A 27,397-nucleotide genomic window follows, 5' to 3' on the forward strand; every position below is an offset into this window, starting at 1 on the left:
TGATGATGATAGTTTACAACTACAGAAAAGGACTAATTGCTTATCTCAAGAAATCTGAATATTGCATCCGAAAGAATCAAAAAGATTTTTCATAGAAATCAGGTTGTAAATGGCCTTTCGCAACCTATTTTGTTACGTGTTGAATTTAGAATAGAAAAGCACCCGGTGCCTTTCTTCCCCGTCAAGTTTTTAAAACTATAGTGTTAGACAAATATTCAAATCAGATATAAACATGAGCATAAACTTCTTGTGTTTTGTTTTTATTCTTGACTTGTTTTGTTTTTGATATATTATTGAATATGAATACGCTACTGGTGCATTGACATTAATTGACGGCCCTTTTCATTTTTTTCAATTATTTTGGTAACAATTGAAATCACAATTATTCAAACTATATTTTTTTTGGGGGGGGGTACAAACAAGAAAATGTTTAAGCATTTGAAAATATTAAGACTTAAAAAATAGAAACACTATAATTTGTAAGTTTCTATGGGACCAAACAGAATTAATATGTAATAATATATATTTATTTATGTTGGCAAAAACTTGAAGTTGGAGTGCAGCTTGTGCACTGTGCAGTAGGGCAATCATTTATTTTTTGGGTACAAAAAAAAAAGTTTAAATGTAAAAAAACAATTAACAAATATTAAGACAAATAAAATCATTTGAAACACTCTAATTATGATTAGTTCATTTTGGATGAAACAAAATATATTAGTTATTTTAAAATTTATAAAAAAATGTATTTAAAAAACTCAAAAATTGGTATTAATATTTTTTTATGGTGCTGATTTTGTAATTGTGGAGTGTAATAATTTCACTTTTTTTACGATCAATTTTTTTTTAAATGCACTTGTATCTTGTCATTTTCGTTTGGCTATACAATTATTAAAGCAGCACACCTTATTTTTCCTACATGAAGTAACACGTAACATAGTTGCATTTGTTGTGTGTTGACGTCTCACCTGTCATGTTTGAACTCCTGAGCTGCCCTGAGAAGCTCCTGAATGTTCTTGGTCACCTGCTCAGTCTTCAGTATGACGTCCTCCGTGCATGGCAAGGTGGGGTCTGGATCGCTCATCTCACAACCGCCTCCCTCCTCCGCCTCGCCACGCCCCTCCTCCTCGCTGCTGCGACCCATGCTGCAAAACAGCAAAATCAACACCATTTATTTTCTAATTTTCTGTGCAAATTGACAAGCAGTCTTGAGTCTGACCTTATCGAGGGGTCGTATGTTTGCGTGTTGTCGTAGTCGCTGTCGGTACCGCTGCCATGCTTATCCGATTTGGAAATCTGGGGAGGGACACACACAACCCCCCTGGGCGTCATTATCATTCACCTCATTGAACCTTGGACTCTTAACACTTGAGCCAATGGGGATCAATACTGCGCACCAGAATTTATTGTAGATGCAGCTTCTTGGAACAATTCGCACTGTTCCAACAAGGGAATTAAATGTATCAAATTAGTGAAGAAATAAAAAGTGCTTGGTAAACAACACATAAAGGTTAGTAGTTAAAATCCTATTTTCTCAAGACACATTCTAGGATTAGGTTTTTGAATAACAAAAAGCTATTTTATTATCTTTCTGGGGGAGAATAGAAAATAACTACAGTCAATTCAATATTTATGAACTAACCTACAATAACTATTTTTTTTTTCTTTATACGGAACCTCACCCTTTGTTTTCATACTTATTGATGCCACAAGATGGAGCCAAAGCTCTGGTTTAATAATTCATGATGGAAGTTGGGGTGATGTTAGTCAATTAGGCTACGTTCACAAAATGCGACCCAGATCAGATTTTTTTTCGCCCAAATGCGACCTGTATCAGTCTGAACAGCTCAATTCTGATTTTTTCATATCCGACCTGGGTCACTTTCATAGGTGGTCCTGGATCGGATACGCATATCTGTCTGAACGGCTGGGTCGCATATATCCGACTTCGACCTCATCAAAAGTCCAATATGCGCTCTGCGTGGGCATTATGCTTGAAGCATCCACGAGGTACGCATGTACGTGACCCGGCAAAGTTGTTCCGAGTAACAGTTGTGACTTTATATTTGACTTTAATTTAATCCCGCTTGAAACCTGAAGTATAAAGATGACATTTGTGGTGGTGATATTAGTAATTTAGCCACGCAGACGGCTCATTTTGCATCAATGAAGTGATGTCATCGTTAGGGAGGGGGGAAAAAAAGGGAGAGATCACCGTGAGATGAAGCGCTCGAACAGGCTCGCCTCATTTTCACAAAATATTATTTTGACCTCTTTCCCACATCACTCCTCTGTAGATATGAGATGGTAAAAATATGAGCACCGACAACGGACTTATAAATGTCCGCGGCCCTAAGACGCAGGACCATATGTATTTACTTCCGCAAACGCAGTGTTGTGACGTTGTATTTTCTTCTGCGCATGCGGGTCACTTTGGGGACACATCACGTCCACACAGCAGACAGACTGGGGTCGCAATTAATAGGTAATGTAAACGCTTACTTAAAAAAAAAAATCTGATTTCACCAGAAAAATCGGAATTGAGCATTAAGACCTGCAGTGTAAACGTAGCTTTAGTCTCCCAGTTGTGATTTATGCCACACAGGAGTACAAGCGCACTTTCTGTGCTTTTTTTTCTTCTTCAAATAAAAGCATATGCAATACATTTATTTTTAAGGGTTATGTTACAAGACAGGTTTACTTTGAAGTGATATGAACTTGTTTGAGAGATGAGAGTTTGTGGTATGGCACCATGGCTGTGCAACATTCACAATATCAGAATGCACTTCAAATCAATGGATACATTTAAATTGACTTCAGCTTAAAGGACGGAGAATTGAATTTGAAAGAGAGGAAGTGAGATAGACCTCAATGCAATTCAGAAAATCAAAATCTCATCACGTCAGTGAGAATGAGTGCATTTATTATCAGTGTATTTCACTCCACTCGTTTGTGCTCCAAATTAAATGTCGAAAAATATTTGGGAAGCCATTTTAAAGACTTTCTGGGAAATTAAATGCTTTAATACCAAGTTTTTCTTAATACAATTTTAATGATCTGTTTGATTTGATGAGGCTTTTTTGTTGGTAAAAAACATATTGTGAATGTGTACATAAACTCTTTACAGCAATATTTGTATGAAATTCATGTTATAAATTGTAATGTAAATAGGTTTCCTTACTCTTCTGTAACACTTCCACCGTTAAATACACTTGAATTTTGCATCAAGAATTTCTTTGAAATTCAATTCCTGTAATTCAGATTCCAATAAAAATTCTGTTTGCCACCTGGATTCAAATTTAAGAACGGAATTGGAATTTAGGGATCACTCTCAATTCAATTCTGAATTTCGTACAGCCCCGATGGGTGGTTTACTGTTTAGAATTGGAATTACTGACCTTTTCCTACACATTATGTATCATTAGTTTTGTGTGTTAATTTAGTAGTTTCAAGGCGACCAACCAAAAATTAAAACACCCCAACTCAATATCAGAAGAAATGCAGGCAGGTCAGAGATTGGTGAAGAATTATAATGAAAGTGAAAGGAATTGAACTTATATCCCATCATCCTTTCTTAAAGAACTCACCATGTATCGGCCCATCTCTGAAGATCCAGACAAATGTTGGCCTCCATATGAAGTTAAACCGCCCATACTACCCTTCCTTACCTGTGAACAGAGGGGAGCATCGAAATGGATATAGGAAGAGAGGGATGGGATGACAGCAATGGACAAAATTGCGGGGAGAAGATTAGTAGAGGGAAGGAAATCGGTATTGATGGGATGGGGGGGGGGGGGGGAGACAAAGCAGAAAAAAAGATGAAGTGTCAGCAAGAGCCGGTTTGCTTGCTGTCGTCAACACAGTGAGCCTCCTAACAGCGACTCGAACTATCAAGCACTTGAGAACGTGTAGACACTATCAACAAAACTAACAGGTGTCAAGTTACATACAGTATGACACCGTCTAAAACTGACTACACGACACTGATGTTCCCCAGTGCTACAGCACATGATCATAAGCAGAGGGCAAGCACAGTGTGAAGATGAATGGCAAATGAAACAATGACAGACAGAATGCTTACATCCGGAGGATGCATGGGCTGCACTGCAGTGAGCATGAGACAGACAGGTGAGGAGGCAGACAGAAAGACAAACAAGGTCAGTCTTTTGAAGAGCGAGATGACCACATGGTGATCATTGATTGATGCTGGATGATCTGACGGATCAGGTCTACAAAATGGCTGCAGGTGGCTGACCACAACTACTCACATAACCTAATAATAATAACAAAAAACAGCTGTTTCAGATTTCCTGCCTTCACAAAGATGTTAAATTTTCCCTGTCAGAAATGTCTTACTGGTCATTTAAAACATGTTTTGAATTGGTGTTGCAGTTAATGCAGTGGTTCTTAACCTGGGTTCGATCAAACCCCAGAGGTTCGGCGAGTCAGTCTCAGGAGTTGGGCGGAGGTCAAGGCACACACCCGACTCGTATGATTTGCCCTGCTCGGCCATCATTGGCTGCAGGCTACATTGCTTGGCCTGTCTGTGCTGCAGGGAATTTGGTGCGTTCACTAGTCGACTTGTGACTGTTGTGATGGGACGTCGTGCAAATTCTTTATTGTTGTAATCCCTTCATACTAAATTGAGCAAAGAAAGAAAGTAAATATATATATAAAAAATAAATGTGCGATGTGAATTCACATGTATATAACGAGACGTAAACACTAAAAAGAGAATTGTTGAACCAATTTAAGATTAAACTGAGAATTGTTGACCAACTTAATAAAATTGCTTCAAGTGGTAACACACGATTGAATTAGGTTAGTCCAAAGTGAATATATTAAGTTTCATTAATTATGAGTTCATTAACTCCTTCACTCCCAGCTATTTTCATGGAAGCAACCCCCTTCACTCCTGGCTGTTTTACTGGATTTTGACTGATTTTGCAAGGCCCACAGAATATTGTGTTCTACTGCTATATAAACATGGAACCTACAAAAAGAAAGCTTATAGTCTCTTCTTTCATCAGGAAAAAAATTATTATCTGTTTCCGTTTGTCAGCAATTAGCGATATAATATAGCTAAGTTTCATCATTATCACAAATCTGTTTAAAACACTGGGTAAAAGAGCCTTTTTGCAACATGGCTCTGGTTGTTCTCTTATACTCTGCTACCACCTGCTGGCCGTTTTTGTATTACTACCATTTCTTCAACCGTTCCCTTCAGTTCAGAGGCTGCATCAAAGCTTTCTGTATGCTCTAGCATAAAAAAAAAAACAACGTAAAAAATGTATAAATACGTTTTTTGGGACACTGTTAATATTTAAAATGGAACGTATTTATACATATAAATACATTTCTGGGACACTGTTAATATTTAAAATGGAACATGTTTATACGTTTTTGAGAGCAAATTAGTTAAACTTATTCACTTTGGATTAACTTAATTCAATCGTGCGTTACTGCTTGAAGCAATTTTATTAAATTGGTCAACAATTCTCGGATTAATCCTAAATTGGTTCAACACTTGTCTTTTTAGAGCGTATGCTATTCCCACAGGGTTAAATTTTAGGGCCGCTGCTGTTTACACTGTATCTGCTGCCCCTGGCTTCAATCTGAAAAAATCAGCGGTGGTTGTTTTAAAGTGCTCTATAAATATAGAGTTGAGTTGAGTGATGGGAAACCTAATTGCATGACTAACTAGCTATTAAGCAAAATGAAAGGAAACCTTCCTTAAACTGCACGGAGATGTGGAATACAAAAACACAACACTTTCAGAATTCAAGGTGAAGAGAGCCAGATTTGATGAAAAGTCTACACTCCCTGTTCATTTTGATCACTAGTAAACCCTATACCTATGTTTTTAATTCTTTTTTTGGGAGGTGGAACAAACAAATCAATTTGCTTTTCAATATAGAAGGGTTGTATGAAAGCGCATTGGAAACTGGTGGGGCTCAGTACCTCCCAACACGGTTAAGAACCACTGCATTAATGTTTTATTTGCTCATTTAACTAATTGCAGAAAGCAACATATTCGGGACAGTAGCAAACTACGGTCACAAAAACAAACATCATTTTGTTTGTAAAGGCACATCTAATACTGCTGTTGCAAATGGTCACAAGGTTGTGGCAAGTTGATACAAGTGTGTGTTTTTCGACTGAACTGTTAAGCAGCTGTTATTAAAAGCTAATTAGGAGAGCGGGGGCTGAAAATGTAAATGCAAAAGTGTGCAGGAGAGGAGGGAGCATCACTGCTATAACTATGCACCAAACAGACAGACACATTTCTTATTTTCCATCTTTCTCATTCAGATGGCACGTATTGCAATTTCCCCATCAAATGACTACAAGGTACATTACGGGGTTCATTTATTTTGGCACTTTGGTTCTGCCGCTCTATAGCTGAATGGGAGCACACACAATGGTGTGCCTCTGAAAGAGAAAGATGAGAAGCGGAAGTGCAGAAAGAGAATGATTCAAAGAGAAATGGTGAGATAAGATTCAACTACCACCCACCAATCAGGCCAAGGAGAGCCAATTAGGGCCTCCAGAAGGAAGGGAGAGCTCTAACTTACGCTGGGTGTGTTGAGGGGCTGCAGGCGGGCTGCCAGGGAGTCCAGTGCTGGGGGGCCATGGGCCGTGGGGTTGAGGGCAGCCCCGGGCTCATACATGGAGAAGGCCTGGCGGTCTCTCCGATGGGGATGGGACTGAGAGGTGGCTGAGGAGGGCACTGTCAGCCCTGAGTGATCAACGCCTTTCCCCAATACTGGCAGACCCCCACCAATTACTCCTCGCGGCTTGCCGCCCAGCCAGCAGGTTCCTCCTCCTCCACCAGGGCCCCCGACCCCATGGCCCCCTGGACCCCCAGCGTGCTGGCCACCCCGCAGCGCGCTGTTTTCTGTCTGCATCCGTGTGATCTACATAACAGGAGGGAGGGATCAGAGGATGGGAGGAGGTAAATGGGGAGGTTGAAGGCAAGGAGGGGGGCGTCAACTGAATCGTCAAGGCAAACATTCATAAGCACAGGTACAGTAGAGGGATGCAAAGGACCTCAAGTATTAAGTGATATCAGTAGAGGGGAGGGACGGATGTGTGATAATGACACGTTACACTGGCATGTTACATGACAGGACAGGCACCAGGCGTTGGGGAGGGATGGAGGTCTCCAAATAAAATGTATATTCAGTTAAATTAACTTGGAGTGTATGTCACTATTACATATAGTATATAATAAATCAGAAGGATTTTGTCTTTGCAAGTTCCAAACGTGACTGAATGTACCATGTTGCGTGTGCAGCAAGCGCGTGACATGTATGTGATTTTTAAGACGTTAAATGACACCTCAGTTGGAGTTTACTGTTAAAACACACAACAAAAAGGATTATACACATTGGATATCGCCAAATGATAGTGCTAAAGTCAATGTAAAATCCCATTGACATGTCAAGGGGAAATTAACATCGGCGTCTTGAAATGATATTCCTTCAAATAACAAATATCCACACACAAACACTGTAGGAACACACACACATTGGTAATATAACAATACTCAGACACATCTTCTTCCTAATCTGTGGCAAACGTGTTACATAACATTAACCCATTAAGGCCTAAAGCACCTGGCAAAACATGCCTCTAAACCTATGGGTGACTTTTGAGTCACCCCCGAAAACCTGAAGTTTTCCTGGAAATTCAACGATATTAAAAAATAATTGATATCTCAGCTCCTGAAGCAGATAGAAACATAATTCCCAAAACATTTTAGAATATAATCTAGCGGTAATCTATTGTTTCTGCTTGCTTTGAAAAAACATTCATGTTAATCTCGATTAACACATCACAACACTGCATCAAACCCAGAGGCGTTATTCTGACTGTCTCGTGAATGAATGTTGATGTTATCAAACAACACTGCAAAACCTTCATTCATTCCTTTGACCACAAGGCACATGTAAACGGACAACAATTCCCACTGACGTTAACAACTATAAGCTATTTGGAATCTCAGATCAACAATTAACCATTGACCTGTGAGAGGAAGCTTGAGTACCTAGGTAAACCAACACAAGCACAGGGAGGACATGCCAACTCCAGGCATTTGACCCAAGAAGCCAGAACATTCTTGATGTGAGGTAGACGTGCTAACTTCTTGCTCCATTGTACTACCAACTTGAAAATTAGACAAGTTATTGCTAAATTAAGAAATCATGACAATGCCAACAAAACCTAAGTACTGGATCACTCGTACAACAAAGTTTTCTATACACCAAGCGACACTACTTAACTAGATGACTTGAGTTAGACTGGACAATGAATATGTAGCCTCAGATAATACAATGAGAAAATTAGAAACCCAACTAAAAGAAACCAAATGATGCAAATATGTGGAATTGCACAAAAGGTCCCACAGGACAGCTGCTTAATCTCAAACATAACACACGATGTCTCCCCTGACGATATTATGCAGGAAATTGCATAGGCAGCAAACTGTCACAACTTCATCCTGCCCTCCTCTGAGAATTAATAATACCCTGTCTGTTTTAATTTGTCTGTGTCTCCTTTTCAATTATTTATTTCACACGGACTTCTCTTTTTTATATGTCCACTGTCACAATGTACACTAATGAAATATTCAATGTCCTTAACCGTATTGCTTGTGTTCTCAAAAGTACTGTACATTCACAGCCTCTTTTCACTTCCTACCTCCTTCTGAAGCCGTCTGAGTTCCTCACTGAGGTTGTTGTTGACCTTCATCAGCTGCTGCACCTTGGCTTCCGAGGAGGCCAGGGCTTTCTTTACCTCCAGGTACTCCTGCAGAGTGATGGGCCCATCGGACAAGTCAGATGAGTCCATACTCTGTTTGACGGGTGGAAAGAAAGAAAGCCACTGTGGATCCGCACTTTTCTTCAGTGTTCATTGCATCTCATCCATACATGCTACTTTTCAAACGACTGCAGATTTAATGAATGTTTGTTTTTTTTCAAGCTAAGTGCAAACATAGGGGTAAGTTTGGAGCTTAAATTCCATGTAAAGTGAAAATAAATGTCTTCTAAATTTGACGCACCAAAGAGTGTGAGTGTAAATTGCCAAAATGACATTTTTATATTATGGTCAAGTGTATCACTGAGCCCCATTTTAGCCATGCCCAAAAATTCGGCCAACCTAAACAGATAAAAAACAGTTCAACGCTATATCTCCACAATATTGCACTACATCTTTGCACATGATTTCCAGTAATTATCTTCAAACATGTAAAATGCATTCAGGAACATATCTCTGAATTCATTTGACATGGTCTTTAATAAGAACGGAGTTCAGCAGTGTGAAAAGGGAAGAGCTGCACAGCTGCCCCAAGGCCAGAACCGCAACTGATCCAAAAACTTACACACACAGAAGAGCTTTGGTTCTTGCTCTCTATGCAACATCCACCCCCGCTTCCTGTGACCTTAGAACATGCAGTTCGACAGCACTCCCAGAGAGTGGACCAAAGCAAATCTCTTTCAAACACCGTTGATAAATAGCCAGTATGAGTTCAAACAAATAAACTTAGCAGTTAAGTAAACTCTTTTTACTGAATACAGTGGTAAGCTCTTTTTTTTGCCAAATACAGTATAATTTAAAATCTTCATTCTATGAAATGTAGCATACAGTACATTATGTGTATAGCTATTTGAAGTGGGGACAAAGACTTGTGAACTCCACTTATTTTTACTACATTATTGATAAATGGGCTTAAATGTGGATTAGACGTTTGTCAAAAACAAAAAATATTAAACTTTTTTTTTTTTATCTGCAAATTTACTGGTGTCACAGGAAAAAGTAGATGAAAAATCTCAACATTTTGAAATAAAATGCCACCATTTAGGTGCAGCCTGGAGCTGTCTCGCACAATTTTTTTTTTTTTATTACTACTGCATTTCTGCTCTATGCCAGTGCCATTCGGTCACTTTTTCCTCTTCCTCTCTCTTTGTATGAACAATGCCTCTCTGACAGGACCCCAAATGTGGCTGGTGATGTCACTCAGGAGCTATGTGGCAGCGCTAACAGAGGCCCCTCCCTGTGTAGCATGCTGAGACAAGCAGTAAGGGAAGTGTATTGGCTTATTCTTAACTCATTCACTGCCATTGACGGCTATAGACGTCAAAAATTCATTTGAACTATTTCTATCAGTTTTTTTCTACTTTTGTTAACAAGACTATGAAAACTTGGAAAAATATTTATTGTACATTTAGAACAGATATAAAATTTCTGATTAATCTTGAGTTTAAATCATTAAATTAAACAAAAAAGAAAATATTATTAAAAAATTAGAGGCGTCAGACCATTATTATTTTTTTATTGTAATTAATCACATGACTTCAATAGTTAACTCATGACTAATCACATTTTATATCTGTTCTAAATGTACAATACATTTTTTTTTCTAGGTTTTCATACTTTTGTTAACAAAAGTGGAAAAAAATGTGAAACTAATAGAAATAATTCAAATGAATTTTTGACGTCTATAGCCGTCAATGGCAGTGAATGAGTTAATATTTAAGTCAGAAATTATTTTTGGATCAAGTGTGGTACCTTTGCACGGTTGTTGCGTTGTGTGTTGTTGTTATTTTGGGTGGTCAGCTCGCTGTCTGTATCTTCATCAGAAGCTACACTATCATAATCATGTTGGTCATCATCAAATCCAAGGTCCAATGGATCTATAGGGGGAAACGTACATCATATGACATCAATATGTACAGTACAGTACAATATCCCGACTTTTCAGCTCTTGTGGACTGTATGTAGACTGTGAGAGAAGATGTTTTTTTTCTCAATAGGATAAAATACCACATGGTCACTTTTGTGCAACCTGGCGCAGCAGGTATAGTGACGCTACAGTACTAAACAATGTTTTATTAATAATTCAACTGTTGCATTCAGCGATGTTTAAACGCTAATAAAATTACCAGTACATGTTCAGCTCTCAAAGTGAGTTTTCTCACTCTCCTTAGTATGTTAAGGTAGAAAACATAACACATATCTACTGACACTATGGCATGCATTTGGAAATGAAGTTTTAAATGTACAGATTGACTGCTGGATTTAACATATCGCGCTGGCTTGGAGCGGAATCCTCACATTTCTATACTCATAATTAGTGTTGTTCCGATACTGGTATCGGCAGAGACCCCGATACTGCATTAAAACAGTGATATTGGTATCGTGAGTAGTAACTAGTAACATGCCGTTACCTTTAATTCTGACGCTAATATAGGACTTTGGATGCAGCATCCTGTGTCTTGCTCATGCACGACATTCACTAATGTGTAACATGTTCACTGCATGCCGAGCTAAGATATCCTATTGGCCCTTGAATGCTCTGAACCAATGGCAGGACAGTTTTTTCATGTTGAGAAAAAAGCCCTTAGGTATCGGTATGGTATCGGCCGATACTGCAAAGTTGGGTATCGGAATCGGTATGTTTGTTTGTTTGTTGAGCCATTAACATTGCATCATATAAGAGAGCACACCATTTTCAACACTTTAGATTGGTCTGTAATTTGTAAACATAAAAAAAACCACTTGGTGGCAGACCAGTAGTATGGAATTGTGAAAAAATATTACATTGACCGAAAATGGACAGACCAGCTTTCCGCTCCAACAATGATGATTACGAACCACTAATTCCAGTATAGTTGGGACATTGGGTAAAACTTAAAAAAATAAAATAATATAAAGAATACAATGAATGAATCCTATTCAAATTGAAATTACAATAATACGAATTAATTTCAATATTTAATCTTCAAACTGTTCAATGTTCTTGTTTTTTTGCAAATATTTTATCTTATTTTGAATTTGATTCCAAAAAACCTGCAACAGGAGCAACAAAAGACTGAGAAAGTTGAGGAATGCTCAAAAAACACTTGTTTGGAAGAATCCACATACGATCTTAAATGGAAACAGGTGAGTGTCATGATTCAGTATAAAAGAAGCCTCTCAGAAAGGCTCATCAAGGTTCATAAGCAAAGATGGGGCAAGGTTCATCACTTTGTCAATTAGTCCAAAAGTTTAATAACAAAGTTTTCTGTGTACAATCACAAGGAAGTTAGAGATTTTTATGGACAAAATATAATCAAAAGATGGTCTCTGCATGTAAGCGGCAAGGCCGAAAAATCAACATTGAATACCCTTGACCTCGGTCCTTCAGGTAAAAGTGCATCACTGAGTAAAGGATATTGCCATCAAATCGTTTAGGAAATCATGCATGTCATGTCCTCCGGTAACCTTGCTCTTGCAAGATGTATTCTCGCTGTATTTGTGAGTTCACAAACGCCAGAGAATCCATCTTGTACCGCTCCCATTGATTTCCACCGATACGAACCACTGGTGGTACGCACCAATCACAGAGCGACATTGTATTTGGGGGCGGGATATGCAGCTGTGACGAAACACAAGAAGCGCCGAAGCCGTGGGAAGAAACAAACCAAACATGGCAACACCGGTGGACGAAAGCGTGGACGCTGCAATTAATTATGTTCTCGCTGAATTAGTCTCTTGAATCCGCATATCAACACTGCAAAACCGACAACATAAACTCAACGACATGACATCAGCTAGTCACAACAATCGCATGTCGGTGACGACATTTTCAACCATTGCCGTGATGAAACAAAAGTTAGGTAGACGTGCACACGATTCTGCTTCGTCCAATCAGCTCAAAGTGTTGTACAGCATGCCCCGCCTTTCCCGAGCAAATCAACGCGGAGCAGTCGCAGACTGATATTGTGGAGAACTCCCTCGAGTGAAGCACAAATCAATCTGGCTATTGCCAGGCTAGTCCTCCGGGCCAAAGAGGAAAATGCCCAACCGGATTGTTACCAGCGCAAAGTTCAAAAGCCATCAGCTGTGATGATACATACGTGATGGCACGGCTAACTTGCACATTTGTGAAGGTACCATTAATGCTGAACGGTACATACAAGATTTGGCGCAACAATGCTGTCATCCAAGCAACGTTTTTTTCAGGGACATCCCCGCTTGTTTCAACAAGCCACATTCAGCATGTGTTACAACAGCCTGGCTTTAGTGAAAGTGTACAAGTACGAGACAGGCCTGCCAGCAGTCCAGACCCGTCATGGGCCGATTACCAGCTTGACAGTTGACAGTGGTTTTAAAAAGTCAAGGTTTCAATAACTGCTCAAATTGTCAATCATACAATTGATACCAGCAACTCCGCGGCTAGTTAAATTAGATGGATGTAGTATATTGCGCCATAGTTATAATTCTAAAATACTCAAAACGAACAACCCTCCCATCACTTTCTTACCAGACGGACTGATGAGACCTTTCCCCTGCTGTCTCCTTTTGGCATCACTTAGGATGTCAATGATGAGGGTAGCAAACTCCCGAGCATTAAAACGTGCAAGTTTCTGACGGCCCTGAGGGAGGGAGGGAGAGGGAGAGAAAATAGAACAAAAGAGCAAATAGCATTTTTAAAGGTTGAACAAAAATTCAGCTCAAATGCATCAACTATCATTAGTTTTGCCGCATAAAAATCCATCTGAACGCTCATGGTTCACTGCCAGTGAGACTTACTGTGGTCAATGACCACGTGCTGTGGAAAAATACCGTCATACTGAACATTTGGAATACACACAAACACACATGAAATCAATACGGTGCAGATTCACAAACAAATATGAGCTAAAGCATACATTTAAATAAAAAAAACTCATTTAAGTTAAACCACAAATTAGTCTAGTGTGGATTTGTTCTCTTTCTCAATAAGAACAGATAGTGGTTATGACAAGATAAAACGTGTAAAGAGCATACACGTGGAGATGTTTTAACTTGTGTTAAAACACAGATGAAGACAAGCTATGCGAGAAGACATGCAAGTTTGTTCTTTACAGTGTGTGAAAGATCCAAAGGTTTACAGCTTACTTTCTCACAGCTGTCCATTTCACAATCATACTCTTTAAAAAATAAAAAAATAAAAAAAGACACTTCCAGACTGCTTTTTATTTTTTTGCACTATCATTTTTTTCCACCTTTGTACATTAGTTTTAGAATTCCTACAATAAAAGTGTGCATGTGAGTTGGTTTACCTGATTCCGCGTGGCAGAGTACTCAGGGTTGACTGGTAAGAAAGGCACAGCGCTTCGCTCCGTAACCAGAGTACTGTGGTTCTGTGTAGTAAGCCACACTGGAGACACAAGGATGAGGGCCAAAAATAAATGTGTGTGGTTAAGTAACAAGGTTCATCGCAGACAGCCAATTCCTCGAACACAGCTATGAACTGCAAAAACAGATTTTGCAACATGCACAATTGTGTTCTCAGACCTCGTCCTATAAGCATGTGTGTACGCGTCCTTGCCACTTACCTCCGGTGCAATAGTAAAAGAGCAAATTTGACTGCTACTTCTCAAGAGAGAGAGGGAAAGAAGGAAGTGCAGAGAGGAGAGACTTGAGAATTTGTGAGGCAGTCTTTCCTCCTCCCTCTCCGCCTCTCCTCCCTCACTCCAAAAGCTTTTTTTTTCCTTTGCTAAATTCACTCCAAGCTGAGTTTGTCATTTTCAGTGTCTGTCTACGAACCAATTTTTTTCTTGGTGTCTTTGCTTTTTTCATTTTTTTTATTTTTATTAATCGCTGTGAACAATCTTAAATTCAAACTGCTACTCAATGAGGTGAAAATCAAAGCGACTTTATTTCTCCAACAAATAAGGACATGGCTCACCTGCATCATTTTCTCTGCGATCCACTTCATCATAGACATCCATCGCAAGCTCCTCAAACAGACGATTATTAAGCTGTCAGACAAGCAGACAAATATACTTTGATCATAAGCAAACATATTTAAAAAAGAAATATAAATTTGATTAAGAAACCAGACAGAGTCATCAAGGGCAATATTTGCAAAGATTTGGTCTGACATTTTCTAGTGCTGTAAAAGTTAAAGCGTTAACTGATTAATTAATCACAAAAAAATATTGCATTTATCATAAATTAACGCAGATTAATCACACTATTAATTTTGACCATAAATTATCCTTTAGCGTGACAGCGGATGGCTACGTTTAAGGTAACACAGGTTGTGTTTTAACAATAAACATAATTACATGCATTAAATTAAAGCATTTAATAAATGTTTGCGTATCACATTTAGAATATTTGTTCATGTCAAAACACTGGGGTATTTTTTTCCCATTCCCATTTTAAATTATGCAAGTAAATAACTGATTAGAAAAAGAGTGCAGTGGATCAAAAAATGTTGAAGACGTCCTCATAATATTAAATGTCAAAAGAATGAACACATAACCAGTGCTCTTTAAATTTGGCGGGGAAGAATGTTGATAAAAAAAAAGCCCTTTTTTATTAAGCGATTAATCGTGATTCATCAACATTTTTAAAATGTGATTAAAAATGTAATCGTTGGACTCATGTCTAGCATTGCACAAATAAAACCACACATTCTTTAAGGTGATAATAATGAAGACACATTGCAAAGTGTTCACCCAGGTTGATGTTTTCTGAAACTGCTTAAGTCTCTTGTCATGGAGTTCACAACAGATTCACAGGTTGCCACTGGAATCTCCTTCCACTCCTCTATATTCGAGACCTTACACTCTACCATCCGTTTGAGGATGCCCCACAGGTGTTCATTAGGTTTCAGGTCTCTGTCACCTGTGCCCTCAGCCTCTTGAGCAAAACAGTGGTGAGGGTCATTTATCATGTTGGAATACTGTCCTGCGGCTCAGTTTCCAAAGGAAGCAGCACTCAAGCTGCCCCACACCATCACACTGCCACCACCAATCTTGACTGTAGGCAAGACATCTTTGTCCTCACCTGGTTGACAAAATTTGAGCCAGCCAAGTTGATCTTGGTCTCATCATGCAGACTACGGGACATGGTTCTAGTAACCCATATCCTTAGTCTGCATGTCTTAAGCAAACTGTTTGCAGGCTTTGTTGTGCATCGGAAGAAGAAGAAGCTTCTCTTTGGGATGACAGCCATGAAGACCAATTTGATGTAGTGTGCGGCCTAGGGTCTGAGTAGGCATGGGCCCATATTGGATTCTGACGGTATGATAACGAACGGCAAAAATATTGTCGTTTTTAAATTACAGCTCTAAAATGACCTTTTTTGTAATGTTTGGGTAAATAAAAACAATTTTTTTTCCCACTGAGCATACTCTATTTTATTTTTTAACAAAATATAGAACAAAGACCCATGGGCTACTGCTTTTTTTAAGGGCAGTACACATTAATCAACTCATAAATACATCAGTCTTTGCAATGCTTCTTTCACCTTGCTGCCTCCCTCAAAGATGTGTAATTTCTCGCTGAGGTAGGGAAAAAAAGTTACTGGAAATTAACTTCAAATATGTGGCTCGTTAAGTCAACTTTTTAAGCAATCAATCATATATTTCCTGCATAGACATCCCCTCAAAAAAAGAAAAGAAGAGCTCATTACTGGTGACAGACAATATTAGTAGTTATTGAAACCTAGACATTTTAAAACCACGATAAACCGCCAAGCCAGCAATTGGCTCGTGCCCAGGTCTGACACATCATCCCTTCAACTTCTGCAGCAATGATGGCAGCACTCATATGTCTACTGTATTGTAATCAAAATCGTCTTCAACATATCGAATTGCATAGTCTCAAAAAAGTGATATATCAGTTTGTATCATATCGTGAGGCCTTATATCGGTACATATCGTATCGGTCAAAAACGTATCATTACACCCCTAGTAAATATGGTGACCAAATCGCAACCGACTGTCCTCATGTAAGTAAACTGATTACTGAGTGAGAAACAGAGCTGCACTTTGAACTACAGTAGATACTAGAAAAAAAGATGACAAAAATAGCATCCTAACAAACTCAATATATTGGTTGAACCCAATTCATCGGCCATCCCTAACTGTAATGCAATTTTGAATGCAACAATTCAAGTGAACTCACCGCTTGGAGCTTCTTCTTGGCTGCCTTGGCCAGTTCTGAGAGGTCCAGACTAAAAAGGAAAACAAACAAACAGATAACAACAGTATAATGAACAGCACCGCTAAGCTGAGTAGACACACAGTGGGAGAGAGGGTGCTGAACATGGTGGACAACATGGCAATAAGGAGAGATGAGTAAGAGATAAGGAAGTGGGGAGACAGAGATAGCAAGCACGTTTGGATTTGGATGGATTTACCGTCTCCGAGGGAGGATGAAACTGGGGTGGTGAAAGCTCCAGCTGGGCAGCAAAAAGTTGCCAAACTGTTGCCTTGCTACTTTCTTAATTAACCCTAGTTAATCTACTGCTTCTGTTGCTAGTGATACAGTAAGACATCTGAATGATTTCCTTTCCACTGTAAGAGCTCTTTGGACAACAAGGAAACATACAACAGACAGGGTAGCAGAAATAGTGTTTTAAATGAAGAGAATTTGGGGGGAGAAAAGAGGAACAAGAAAGTTAAGATACCTCTGTGTCGGGCACTTAGGACGAGCTCTGGCTCCACCGAGCGAAGCAAAATGGAGAGAACAGAAAACGGGTGAGCAAAAGAAAGAAATAGACAGAAAGAAGGGTGGAGAACCGTCTTACAATGTTGTTATCCACAGGTGCTATTCACCAGATCCAGTGATGTAAGATGCAAATCCTACAATTAAATTCTTTTTGGCAACAAAATGATTTTGCAATACGTTTCATCTGTATAATTTACATGTCAATTTGGCTGTAAAGTCCTTAGTATCCATTGGCAGCACTTTTGGGCCAATAAATCAAACCTCCTGTTGATAAAAATGAAAGCTTTAAAAACACAGTATGCACATTTATTAACTGGAATGGCAAATGTATTTATTTGATCCGCTTTTAAAAGTGGGTCAAAATATACTGTGGTGCCACCCTCTGGTCACCGTACTAAACTGCATCAAACTGAATTAATCCCAATGCATAAATGGACTTAAATAATCAAACATCAAGTTTTTGGTCCATACCTGTCTGCCATTTGAGGGATGATATAATGGCCATTCTTGTGATCTGAAGGGGAAAAAAACATTCATATTCAAGCGCTCGTCACTTTTCTACAGTAACTGATAGGGATGTAACGATATCCAAACATCACGATACGATATCATGATATGAAGGTCACGATATGATAACTATCACGATATTGTGGGGAGGTTGGCGATATTTAAAAAAGTCACAATATTGTAAAAAATTAGCTTATAGTAAAAAAAAAAATAACACAATATTGTGCTTTGCACATAACAGCAACGCATATAAACAACCTACAATCTCTAACACTTAACTCATTCACTGCCATTGATAGCTATAGCCGTCAAAAAAATGTCGACCAATTTCTATGAGTTTAACTTTTTTTTTCATTTTTGTTAACAAGAGTATGAAAACCTAGATACATTTTTTTTGTACATTTAGAACAGATATAACATTTTAGTGAAGTCATGCAATTAATTACGATTACAAATTTTAATCGCCCCTAATTTTTAATAATCTTTTCTTTAAAAATAATAATAATAATAATTTTAAAAAAAAGAAGACATTTTATAATCCTTTTTTTTTTTTTTTTTTTTAAAGAAGAGATCATTACAAATTAGGGGCGTCGGGTGAATACAATTTTTATCGTAATTAATCGCATGACTTCACGATTAATCACAAATTTTATATCTGTTCTAATACAATAAAAAATATATAGGTTTTCATACTCTTGTTAACAAAAGTGGGAAAACATTTTAAACTAATAGAAATAGTTTAAATGAATTTTTGACTTCTATAGCAGACAATGGCAGTGAATGAGTTAATATTTGCTAATGCACGTACACATTGATTTCCTCCACATATCGACTCGGTTCACAAGCATATTACGTTCCCTTTCATCTGACCATTAGCGTGGATTTTAAACATAGAAGGCCAAAACATGCCTTGTAAAAATTTAGCTGCACTAAAAAACTAGCCACCAGAGGGTGCTAGAACTGCACAAATGGAAATCAATCAGACTTTTTTAGCAAATGTGTCGCTTTTAATATCGTGACATGACGACGATGATATCGTGGCAGTTAACAGTAACATCGCGATATCACAATATTGCCATTATCGTTACATCCTTAGTAACTGACTGTTCCTCCAATAATGGCTTACCTGGGCGACGTCCACACAGGTAGAAGGCCAACCTGTCCGTCAACTCATATTGACATTCAACAAGTCGCTCTGCTAACTCTATGTGGCCCGCCTGCCTAAAAACCACAACAGAACCAAATTATTTCTGGAATACATACGTTTAAGTAGTTATACTGGTTGCCCAATCGCACCATTAAATTATTTTTTTTTACAATTTTCTACCGGGCTTTACCTGGCATAATCCATGGGTGTGCGTCCATTGATGTCAGGTGCTCCGGGGTCAGCGCCATACACCACTAGTAGTTCAGCTTGTAAAATCTGCCCTGCCTTGGCTGCCACATGGAGAGGCGTAGTGCCCTTCTCCTGACGTAGGTCAAGGAGACATAAAGCGCGTCAAGACAAGTCTAATGTCGGTCATCTTAGAAACTCTTGTGTGTTGTTTGCATACTGGATGGAAGAAGTTGGCCTGAGCGCCGAGGGATAGCAGCCGAAGACACGTCTCCAAACTTCCTGTTCGCACACTTGAGTGAAGTTGCTGATAGGAAAACAATGAAAGGCGGAGAGAAAAGGACACAGAAGGGGGCGATTAAGCATGAGGCGGAGATAGGAACAGGCATATCCTTCTTATTGGCCCAGTGAAGCTCCACTGCAACGCAGGTCATTATTGCATCCTGCTTTGTCATTCAATTTACATTGTGCCATGGGGGCTTAATAGGCCTGTTTGAATGTGTGCACACGTGTCTGTGTGTAGTGTATATGTTTTAGGTGAGGGACCAGCCACTAATTCAACAATATGGCTGAGTCCAATTTTTATGATTAAGCTAAGACGCTGACTCTTCAGTCCTCAGTTGTGCACTCACCTTGCTGAGGTCCTTGGTAGTCACGCCGTCATCATCGCGACAGGGTAGCTTGTGCACAAAGGCCAGCATCTGGTATTTGGCTCTGATGAACTCTGACTTTGTGGGGCTGTACAGTGGGCAATTATACAAAAAGGTCAACCTCAAAGGTATTTATTAATGATGATACAAAAATTATAACACAAGGCTGCAATTACAAGACATTAACTCATTCACTGCCATTGACGCCAAAAATTCATTTGAACTATTTACCACTTTTCATAACAAGAGTATGACAACCTAGAAAAAAAATATTGTACATCTAGAACAGATATAAAATGTGTGATTAATCGTGAGTTAACTATTGAAGTGATGCAATTAATTACAATTAAAAAATGTCATCGCCTGACGCGATTTAAAAAAAGAAAAGATTATTAAAAATTAGGGGCGTCAGGCGGTTAAATTTTTTAATCGTAATTGAATCGCATGACTTCCCGAGTTAACTCACGAATAATCACAAATTTTATATCTGTTCTAAATGTACAATAAAAAATTCTAGGTTTTCATACTCTTGTTAACAAAAGTGGAAAAAAATGTTAAACTAATAGAAATAGTTCAAATCAAATTTTGACGTCTATAGCCGTCAATGGCAGTGAATGAGTTCGTAGTTACTGAGAAAGCAAAGCGAGTCCAGGGATAGAAACTGGTGTCACCTTTTTTTTCATTTTTTTTTTGTGTGAAAATTATGCAATGATCGTCTTGTGCGATTACATTTTCAGTAGTACTTCATGCAGGTAGTGAGTGACTATGCTTACTGGACTTTGTCCTGTGGGTTGGGTTTCCTTCGACCGCTCTGTACCTGAGCGGGATCCAGTAGACTGTGTTCCCATATGGAGTTGGCCCCATTGCCGGCCAACGTTTGAACCATCTGAACAAATACACAAGCATCGCAGCTAATCAGAGCAGATTCCACCTTCGCCACCATACACCTTACTAACCCACCATGACACTACTGAAATGTTGGTAGCAACAAATTGATATTATCTGTGAGCTCATTAACAAAAATACATCATCAAAAAAAAAACAGACTGGCAGTCTTGCTAAGTGAGTACAGTGAACTCCTGCCAATTTGCAGTTCACTATTCACGAATAGTATGTATGCGTTTTTTTCCAAAAGTATCAAAGTAGACAACTCATTCACTGCAATTGACGGCTATAGACGTCAAAAAATCATTTGAACTATTTCTATTAGTTTAACATTTTTTCTATTTTTGTTAACAAGAGTATAAAAACCTATATTTTTTATTGTACATTTAGAACAGATATAAAATTTGTGATTAATTGTGAGTTAACTAATGAAGTCATGCGATTAATTACGATAAAAAAAATGAATAGCCTGACGCCCCGAATTTTTGATAATCTTTCAATCGCTTCAGGCAATTAAAATTTTTAATTGTAATTAATTGCATGACTTCAATAGTTAACTCACGATTAATCACACATTTTATATCTGTATTTCTAAAAACAATTCTAGGTTTTCATACTCTTGTTAACAAAAGTGGAAAAAAAATGTTAACTAATAGAAATAGTTCAAATGAATTTTTGACGTCTATAGCCATCAATGGCAGTGAATGAGTTAATGTTTTTTCTCAACATTGTAAGGTTATTTAGCTTGTATGAGATTAACCCAACACTTCAAAATTGTAAAGAATTACAATTAATTTGTAAGCAATTTATTTTTAATGTTTGAAATTACATTTACATATCATACATATACCACTATTGGGCAGAACTCTCCAATATCCAAATTGGGTAATTTTCATATTTTTTCACAAATCGATATTATTGGTCAAATCCCTATATCTTATATATCCTATATTATTTTTGCAGATTACTATCCAATCTTACATGTCATCACAAGTGAACTCTGAGAGGCATATTCTTATTCTGGGAAAGTCATCCATGGCTTTTACCATCACTGTATGGTTGCTGATGCTCACCTGCATTAACGCCGGCGGCCATCCACTATGCCTCAGGTGCTTAACTATGGAAATATGGCGGCCTAAACTGCGGTGGACTGAACAGCATTCATCGCAGATCAGTACCCCTCGGTTGATACTGGTCCAGCCTGGGTCTGAAAAACAACATAAGTGTGGGTTAATGGACTTTGTAAACATGTTTTATGTGACAAGGGTACCTTTCACACTAAAAATGGCTTAACAAGCTTTAAGTCCTCCTTTACAAGCGGCCATCAGCAGTGCATCCATCCATCCATTATGTGCAATCACTCAATCTGTTGGCATAGGTGGAGTTTTTTTTCTTTTGGTATTTTTGTAGACACACATGATTAGAAATGATTCATTTGCTGTGAAGCAACCACAGAAAAAACATAACATGTGTTTATAACATTAAGAAAGTTCAAACAGAGAAAGTTAACTGCCAGTACTGTTGTTCACGGTTCCTAAGTGTCTGTTCAGCATGCCGAAACTGATTATGTTGAGTTCTACCGAATAACATACTGTACAAAGTATTCTCTGGCAATGAAATGTAAATGTAAAGTCAGATCAATATTACAAGGTAGTCATTTGGAATCTGTCTAACACCCAAAGGAGACGTCATCGAATTGTGATGATGCACACAAAACAACACTTGTAGTATGTGCAGTAGCAGCAGTACTACAGAGTAGGGGTGGGGATCTTTGAATGTCTCACGATTTGATTCCGATTTTTGGGTCTGCAATTTGATTCAGAATCGATTTTCGATTAAGAACAATTTTCGATTCAAAATGATTTGATTGACAATGATTTTTGCTTCAATCTATAGATGTGCAAAGAATTGTAATGATCTACTCCAGTCTGACTCGCTAATGCTAATTAGCGCGCTACTTGCGGCACTTTTATCACTCAAAAGAACGGCTCCACGCCGGAAAAAAACAACTTTTATTGGAATAACTTAATCGTGACTTTTTCCTTCTCCTCTCTAATGTGGCTACAAATTATCTGTATATTAGACCGCGTAGAACCACACAGCGTTCCAAATAAAGGCACACACAGACAAAGGCAAGACAGTAAAAAAATAATTTAAATGAAATCGATTTTGGGACATTTAAAATCAATTCTGAATCGTACTAAATGAGAATTGCGATTCTTATGAGTATCGATTTTTTGCCACACCCCTACTACAGAGTGTCCCAAAAGGCTGGAAAAAATTGATGGTACTGTGAAGGTAAGGCATTGAGTTCCCATAAATTTGCAAAGCGCATCAACACGCGCATAACAAAAGTTGGAAATGATCAGAAGACCTTATTTGTTAATATCCCAAATGTGTAAAATATAATATGTAAAATATAATTTCTAGAAAACGTGCATTTTCTGTGCTGACGGGAAAAAAACATTAGCTAACTCGGCCACATAAATTGGTCAACACAAAAATATAACTAGTCATTTCAAAACCATACTTGCAATGGTCTAAACCATGTTTGGTCACTTTCGTGTTTACCAGACGGACATTTGTTGACATGATTCCCATTGACTTAATAGGTCATCAGTAACAAATGTCCATGAGGTTAAAACAGGAGTGGCCAAACATATTTTGGCAACAAATGTATAACTTCCATGCATCACACAAGAATTAAAAGATGCACAAAGTTTGAGGTTGCTTTTAAGCTAAAAAAAAAAAAAAAAGTAGAAAAATAAAGTTTTACGTAATTATTGCGGAGATTGGAGACAGGAACGTGCATGTATGACTATGAGCCGGCCATCCATCCTACTAACGGTGGGGTTATTTTGTTTTTGTTTATTCATGAGCCAATCTAATATCCTTCCATCACTAGTTACAACACATTTGTTGGTGTTTGTACACTGCGGTCTACCAATAAGTCAGGGTGGAGAAAATGAGTTGGTAAGAATAACTAAGGAAGATACAAAACTAGAGATTCTGGCAGAGCAGTCATGCATTACGGGTCATGTTTATGCTCTGACTACCCTCCCGTGTGAACACAACAGCTAACAGTAAACAATGTCTAAACATGCCGACATGCACAAACACACATCCACGATGTGGGCAATATTACGTCGCGCTCAAGATGGGATAAAAAAGCCATGGCTCAAGGTATTAATGGGACTAAAATAGTGCAGTATTTGATTAAATTCTCTAAGTACCTGCAGCCACAGTAGGAAAAAATGGGTTTCAGTAGCATAGTTTGGAATTGGAATTGTAGCCCAAATGCCAGAAAGTCAAACATTAATGATTTAACCTATAGTAGTAAATGTTAAACACACACACACACAGTAAAAATAATAGAAAACAATCCAAGATACACACTTAATACCTTCTTGTTCACTCCTGTAAATTACAGACAAATACAAGTTTCACAATGCAATTATATATCATCAGAGTCAGACTTCCAAATTCTAGCATCTAGAACAGACATGGGCAAACCCCGGCCCGCGGGCCAAATACGGCCAGTTATGCTTTTCAATCCGGCCCGCCGAACTTATCCAATAAGGCTAGAAAAAAAGTGTCCCTGCAATGCCCGCGTTTCACCAATAGGTGGCGCCAGCCGCGGCGCCAGGATTTTTATTGTGGGTGGGCCTGAGGAAAAATGGGTGGGCCAGAGAAAATATGCACAAAAAAAAATTCCCTTCACGTCCCTAATAGTGCTTTACTGCGGGTACCAAGGACAGCGATTAAGTTGCCGCTCTTAACACACACATATTATGGCGTTATTTCGCTTCTTTAATTACGAGGGCGCAGAAAATAAAATCGCTGGCGCGGTCTCACGTAAAGTGAAGGACTGCTGTGAGTGACCATCTGACCCAGTCTGTAGAAATGAGCGGACCAAAGAAAAGGAAAGTGGACGGTGAGGGCCGAGTGTTTAATAAAGAGTGGACAACACGATATTTTTTCACTGAAGTCCGATCAACGGCTGTATGTCTGATATGCCAAGAAGCCGTTGCGGTTTTTAAAGAGTACAATATCAGCCGTCACTTTGCCACGAAACATGCAAATTATGCTAGCAAGCAGTCAACACAAGAACGGGAGGCTACTGCACAGAGGTTGGCGGCTAATTTACAGGCTCAGCAGAATTTTTTTCACCGACAAACTTCAATTCAGGAGTCAAGTACCAGGGCAGGTTTTTTGCTGGCGTTCAAATTGGCGAAGGCTAGCAAGCCTTTCTCCGAAGGCGAGTTTTTGAAAGAATGCATGGTAGAGACAGCAAGTCTCTTGTGTCCGGAGACCAAAGGCAAGTTTGAAAAAATCAGTTCATCACGCAGGACAGTGACTCGCCGTGTGGAACTGATTGATGAAGATATAGTGAGCACGTTAAATAAAAAGGCAGGGACCTTTACGTTATATTCACTGGCACTTGATGAAAGTAACGACATAAAAGACACTGCTCAGCTCCTAATTTTCATCCGAGGGATAAACGACAGTTTTGAGATAACTGAGGAGCTTTTGAGCATGGAGTCGCTGAAGGGGAAAACGCGAGGAGAGGACTTGTATGCACATGTGTCCGCTGTCATTGAGAGGATGAAGCTTCCTTGGAGTAAACTTTCCAATGTCACCACGGATGGATCGCCAAATTTAACAGGAAAAAACGTCGGACTGCTGAAATTTGTGAGTTTTTCTACTTATGTTCTGTTATGAAAAAAAAGTTTGAAAGTGCGTCTTTTAATTGAGTGTGCCTTTATGCACAGCAGTGAAGCAGAAATGATTGACATTGAGTATTTCGTTGGGTAATAATATGTTTTGAATGTTGAAAGTGATCATCTTTTTTCAATAAATCTTGATTTCTTTAACTTTACGCCTTGAATTGAAATCTATTAAAAAATAGATGCAATCCCCAGGTTTGACAGATCACAGTCTATGTGCTATTATAATCTATTTACATTTCTCCTCCCACTTTGCCAAATAGTGTGTAAATGCCGCATCTTGCATATTCATTGAGGCAAACGTACTACCTGGATTAGGGCTATTTTATAATAATCATAATACATTTAATTTAAAAACAGCACCTTTCAGAACACCCAAGGTCACTTTACAACGCATAAAAACACAATAAAAGTTGAGCTAAAACAATAAAAATGAAGCTATTGGAAAAGCTGTTTTAAATAAGTGGATTTTGCACATTTGAAAAACGCAGTCCTTAGTGCACACTATAAGTAAATCGGGTTGTACATTTATCTGTGTGTGTTTACTGTGCTATGAGGTCCAAATGCTCCTGGTCCGGCCCATCTGTCAAAATTTCAAACCCATTGTGGCCCGCAAGTCAAAAAGTTTGCCCACCCCTGATCTAGAAGAAGGTGTTTCCCACACCGAACCCCCGCCCTCAAATCAGATTTCAAATCTTTGGGAAACATTGAGACCATCTCATTGTATTTTGACCAAATACTTCTTCTTCTTCTTCTTTTTTTTTTTAAGCGCTTGAATGTCGTACAAGATTTGGACTTCAAAACAATCTTAATGCATGATTGTGAGCCGTAATCTTACCTCACTTGACCTCATTCCTCTTACCAAACAAAAGGATTGTGGGCGTGTATATTGTTTTTTTTTTCACAATTTGTGAAGAAAGGCGTGCCCAAATACTTTTATCAAGCAAAAGTGAGTATTTCGTTACATAATCTGGACAATGATAAAATGTCACTTACATGACCTCTGTTGTCGAAAAAGGTTTCATGATGATAATTTTATGACAATCTTCTACTCTGAATTATTTTTTTTGACTAACATAACTTAAAGGGCAATTCTCTTATCAGCAATTGACCACTATTACAAAAATAACTAGGTAGGATACTCAGTTTGTGATGGTCCTGAAACTCACAAACATAATGTGCGATTTCGAGGTTATAAACGGCATACAATTAACTATTGTGTGCAGTGTTTTAAGAATATTTACTTAAGAATACTGTTTTAATAATACTTACTCATTTTCATGACAGTACACTTAGTTATTACCATTCTTTTGTCATTTGAATGTTTTATATTTATGACCCACAAGTGTTTTTCACATATATAAAATTGAAGTATCTATGACATTTTGAGGTTACAAACAGCGGCACAATAAACTTGTTTAAGCAGCACCATAAGATTAGAATATGTATCACGTTGCATAAGAAACACTTAGGAACTTTTGTTTCCATTTGACTGTTTTATATATATGGCCTAGGCTCAAACTGATTTTCATTTAAAGATTTACTGCAATTAAAAAGAGGAACAAGTGCTTTAAAAAAGTATATACATTTCCTATCATGATCAACATAAATTACACTTTCTGTTGCATTCATTTAACTGATTTTCAAAAGTGCTTGTTAGTTCATTGAGATGGAGAGCTGTAACATGCTGAGGTAAGTAAAACTTTTTCTTTTTTTTTAAGTAGCAAAGTGTAGCTAGCATGCACTGAGTAGTAGGGCCATAAAGCTGTTTTGACAGCTTTGAATACACACGCACTGCAATCA

General features: G+C 38.3%; 1 protein-coding gene across 4 annotated transcripts in view; it reads right to left on the bottom strand.

The window, feature by feature from the left end:
• The window catches only part of git1 (G protein-coupled receptor kinase interacting ArfGAP 1), a 31,428-nt gene that overhangs the window by 2,705 nt on the left and 1,326 nt on the right, over window positions 1-27,397 (bottom strand). For 2 of the 4 annotated variants that reach the window (XM_086080652.1, XM_086080654.1), the window contains exons 2-19: window positions 21,941-22,074; window positions 20,756-20,868; window positions 19,965-20,070; window positions 19,553-19,639; window positions 19,337-19,467; window positions 19,126-19,220; window positions 17,964-18,006; window positions 17,452-17,478; window positions 16,947-16,995; window positions 14,717-14,789; window positions 14,088-14,185; window positions 13,307-13,418; window positions 10,570-10,694; window positions 8,701-8,853; window positions 6,573-6,914; window positions 3,585-3,665; window positions 1,217-1,293; window positions 966-1,142 (exon numbers count right to left, since the gene is read on the bottom strand). In XM_086080652.1, the coding sequence (XP_085936778.1) occupies window positions 966-1,142; window positions 1,217-1,293; window positions 3,585-3,665; window positions 6,573-6,914; window positions 8,701-8,853; window positions 10,570-10,694; window positions 13,307-13,418; window positions 14,088-14,185; window positions 14,717-14,789; window positions 16,947-16,995; window positions 17,452-17,478; window positions 17,964-18,006; window positions 19,126-19,220; window positions 19,337-19,467; window positions 19,553-19,639; window positions 19,965-20,070; window positions 20,756-20,868; window positions 21,941-22,074 (2,023 nt within the window). The remainder of the gene's footprint in view (window positions 1-965; window positions 1,143-1,216; window positions 1,294-3,584; window positions 3,666-6,572; window positions 6,915-8,700; window positions 8,854-10,569; window positions 10,695-13,306; window positions 13,419-14,087; window positions 14,186-14,716; window positions 14,790-16,946; window positions 16,996-17,451; window positions 17,479-17,963; window positions 18,007-19,125; window positions 19,221-19,336; window positions 19,468-19,552; window positions 19,640-19,964; window positions 20,071-20,755; window positions 20,869-21,940; window positions 22,075-27,397) is intronic. The other 2 variants (XM_086080653.1, XM_086080655.1) reach the window with 2 other exon arrangements.

The sequence above is a fragment of the Leptonotus elevatus genome, chromosome 7 (assembly GCF_054856555.1).
Source record: "Leptonotus elevatus isolate MCC_2025b chromosome 7, RoL_Lele_1.0, whole genome shotgun sequence".
In the NCBI taxonomy this organism is placed as follows: Eukaryota; Metazoa; Chordata; class Actinopteri; order Syngnathiformes; family Syngnathidae; genus Leptonotus; species Leptonotus elevatus.